At 65.1% G+C, this 1,017-nt stretch overlaps 1 protein-coding gene across 1 annotated transcript; it reads right to left on the bottom strand.

The window, feature by feature from the left end:
- Window position 1: 1 nt before the first annotated feature.
- Window positions 2-469, bottom strand: LDBPK_240360 (CMP-sialic acid transporter, putative; the record flags this gene model as incomplete). The annotated part of the gene is made up of 1 exon (XM_003861078.1): window positions 2-469. A coding segment is annotated over one exon (468 nt), but the record flags the coding sequence as incomplete, so codon positions are not given.
- Between the last annotated feature and the right edge of the window lie 548 nt (window positions 470-1,017).

Genomic DNA, 1,017 nt, shown 5'->3' with positions numbered 1-1,017 from the left:
AAGCCTTGAAGGTGACCGTACGCACCTCCTCTTCTTCCGGTTCTGCACCGCCAGCAGCCAGCGGGTACTCTTTTCCCTGCTGCTGCGAATAGCTTATCAGGACTAGATACCCGGCGTTCTGCACCGCTAGCAGCACCAGCGCCACGGCATTGAAGTTGAGCACGTAGCGCCGCACCCACACTGGCGAAGGAAAATTGGCCATGTCGACGCTGCAATGGTGGTGGTGTGACGTCCTAGAGCGGGAGGAGCGGCAGACAAAATGTTTCTTGAGAGATTCGTCAGAGCACGCGGCGACGGTGGAGGGCGAGAGAGGCGTTGAGGAAGAGAGCGTTTGGGGAGGTGCAGGCGAGACACACCGCTTGCGAGGACACAGGGGGGAGGCGCCCGCCGCATCGGCCCACACTCGGGGATGCCGCTTCACGCGGGTGGCCTTGAGAGATCCTTCGGACGCTTGGCGCTGTATATGCATGTTTTATATTCTGGGGCGACAAGCAGGCAACGTGGTGCGTTAGGGCCTCGCCTCGCCATGGAGACGGGGAGGAGTGAGGGCGGCGAGAGGCGCGACAAGGGCAGGCAGAGCGACCCCTGCACACTCCGGCACAGCAAACAAGCATATCTGTTCGTCCATCCGTATGCCTTGTCACCGTGCACAGCTCATCCAACGGACGCATACGCGCAACCACAGCGCGCCCACCGCCGCTGCCACCCCACGGTCACATCCTGGGCGTCTCGGACGGACCGTCTGCCGCCGAATCGGGCCACGCGCCTAGCGCGCTCGTCGCCAGACGGAGGCGAAGGTGCGGACGGCGCGCCGCGATATAGGCGGACCGCGTCTGTCGCGCGGGTGGCAGGGGATGTCGGCTTGGCGTTGGCTCCTCCGGCAGTGCAGATGTCGCGAGCTCGTCAGCGTCGCCGTCGCGCTCCAGCTCACCACGACCAAAGACAGGCGGCAATGGGGCGCGCGCGGCGGGCCCGCAGCGCCACGAATGATGGCCAAGCGCGCCGCGATACGCCACC

Source organism: Leishmania donovani, chromosome 24 (genome assembly GCF_000227135.1).
Source record: "Leishmania donovani BPK282A1 complete genome, chromosome 24".
In the NCBI taxonomy this organism is placed as follows: domain Eukaryota; phylum Euglenozoa; class Kinetoplastea; order Trypanosomatida; family Trypanosomatidae; genus Leishmania; species Leishmania donovani.
The sequence above is the reverse complement of the archived record's forward strand: the minus strand, read 5'-3'. Positions and strand labels throughout refer to the sequence as shown.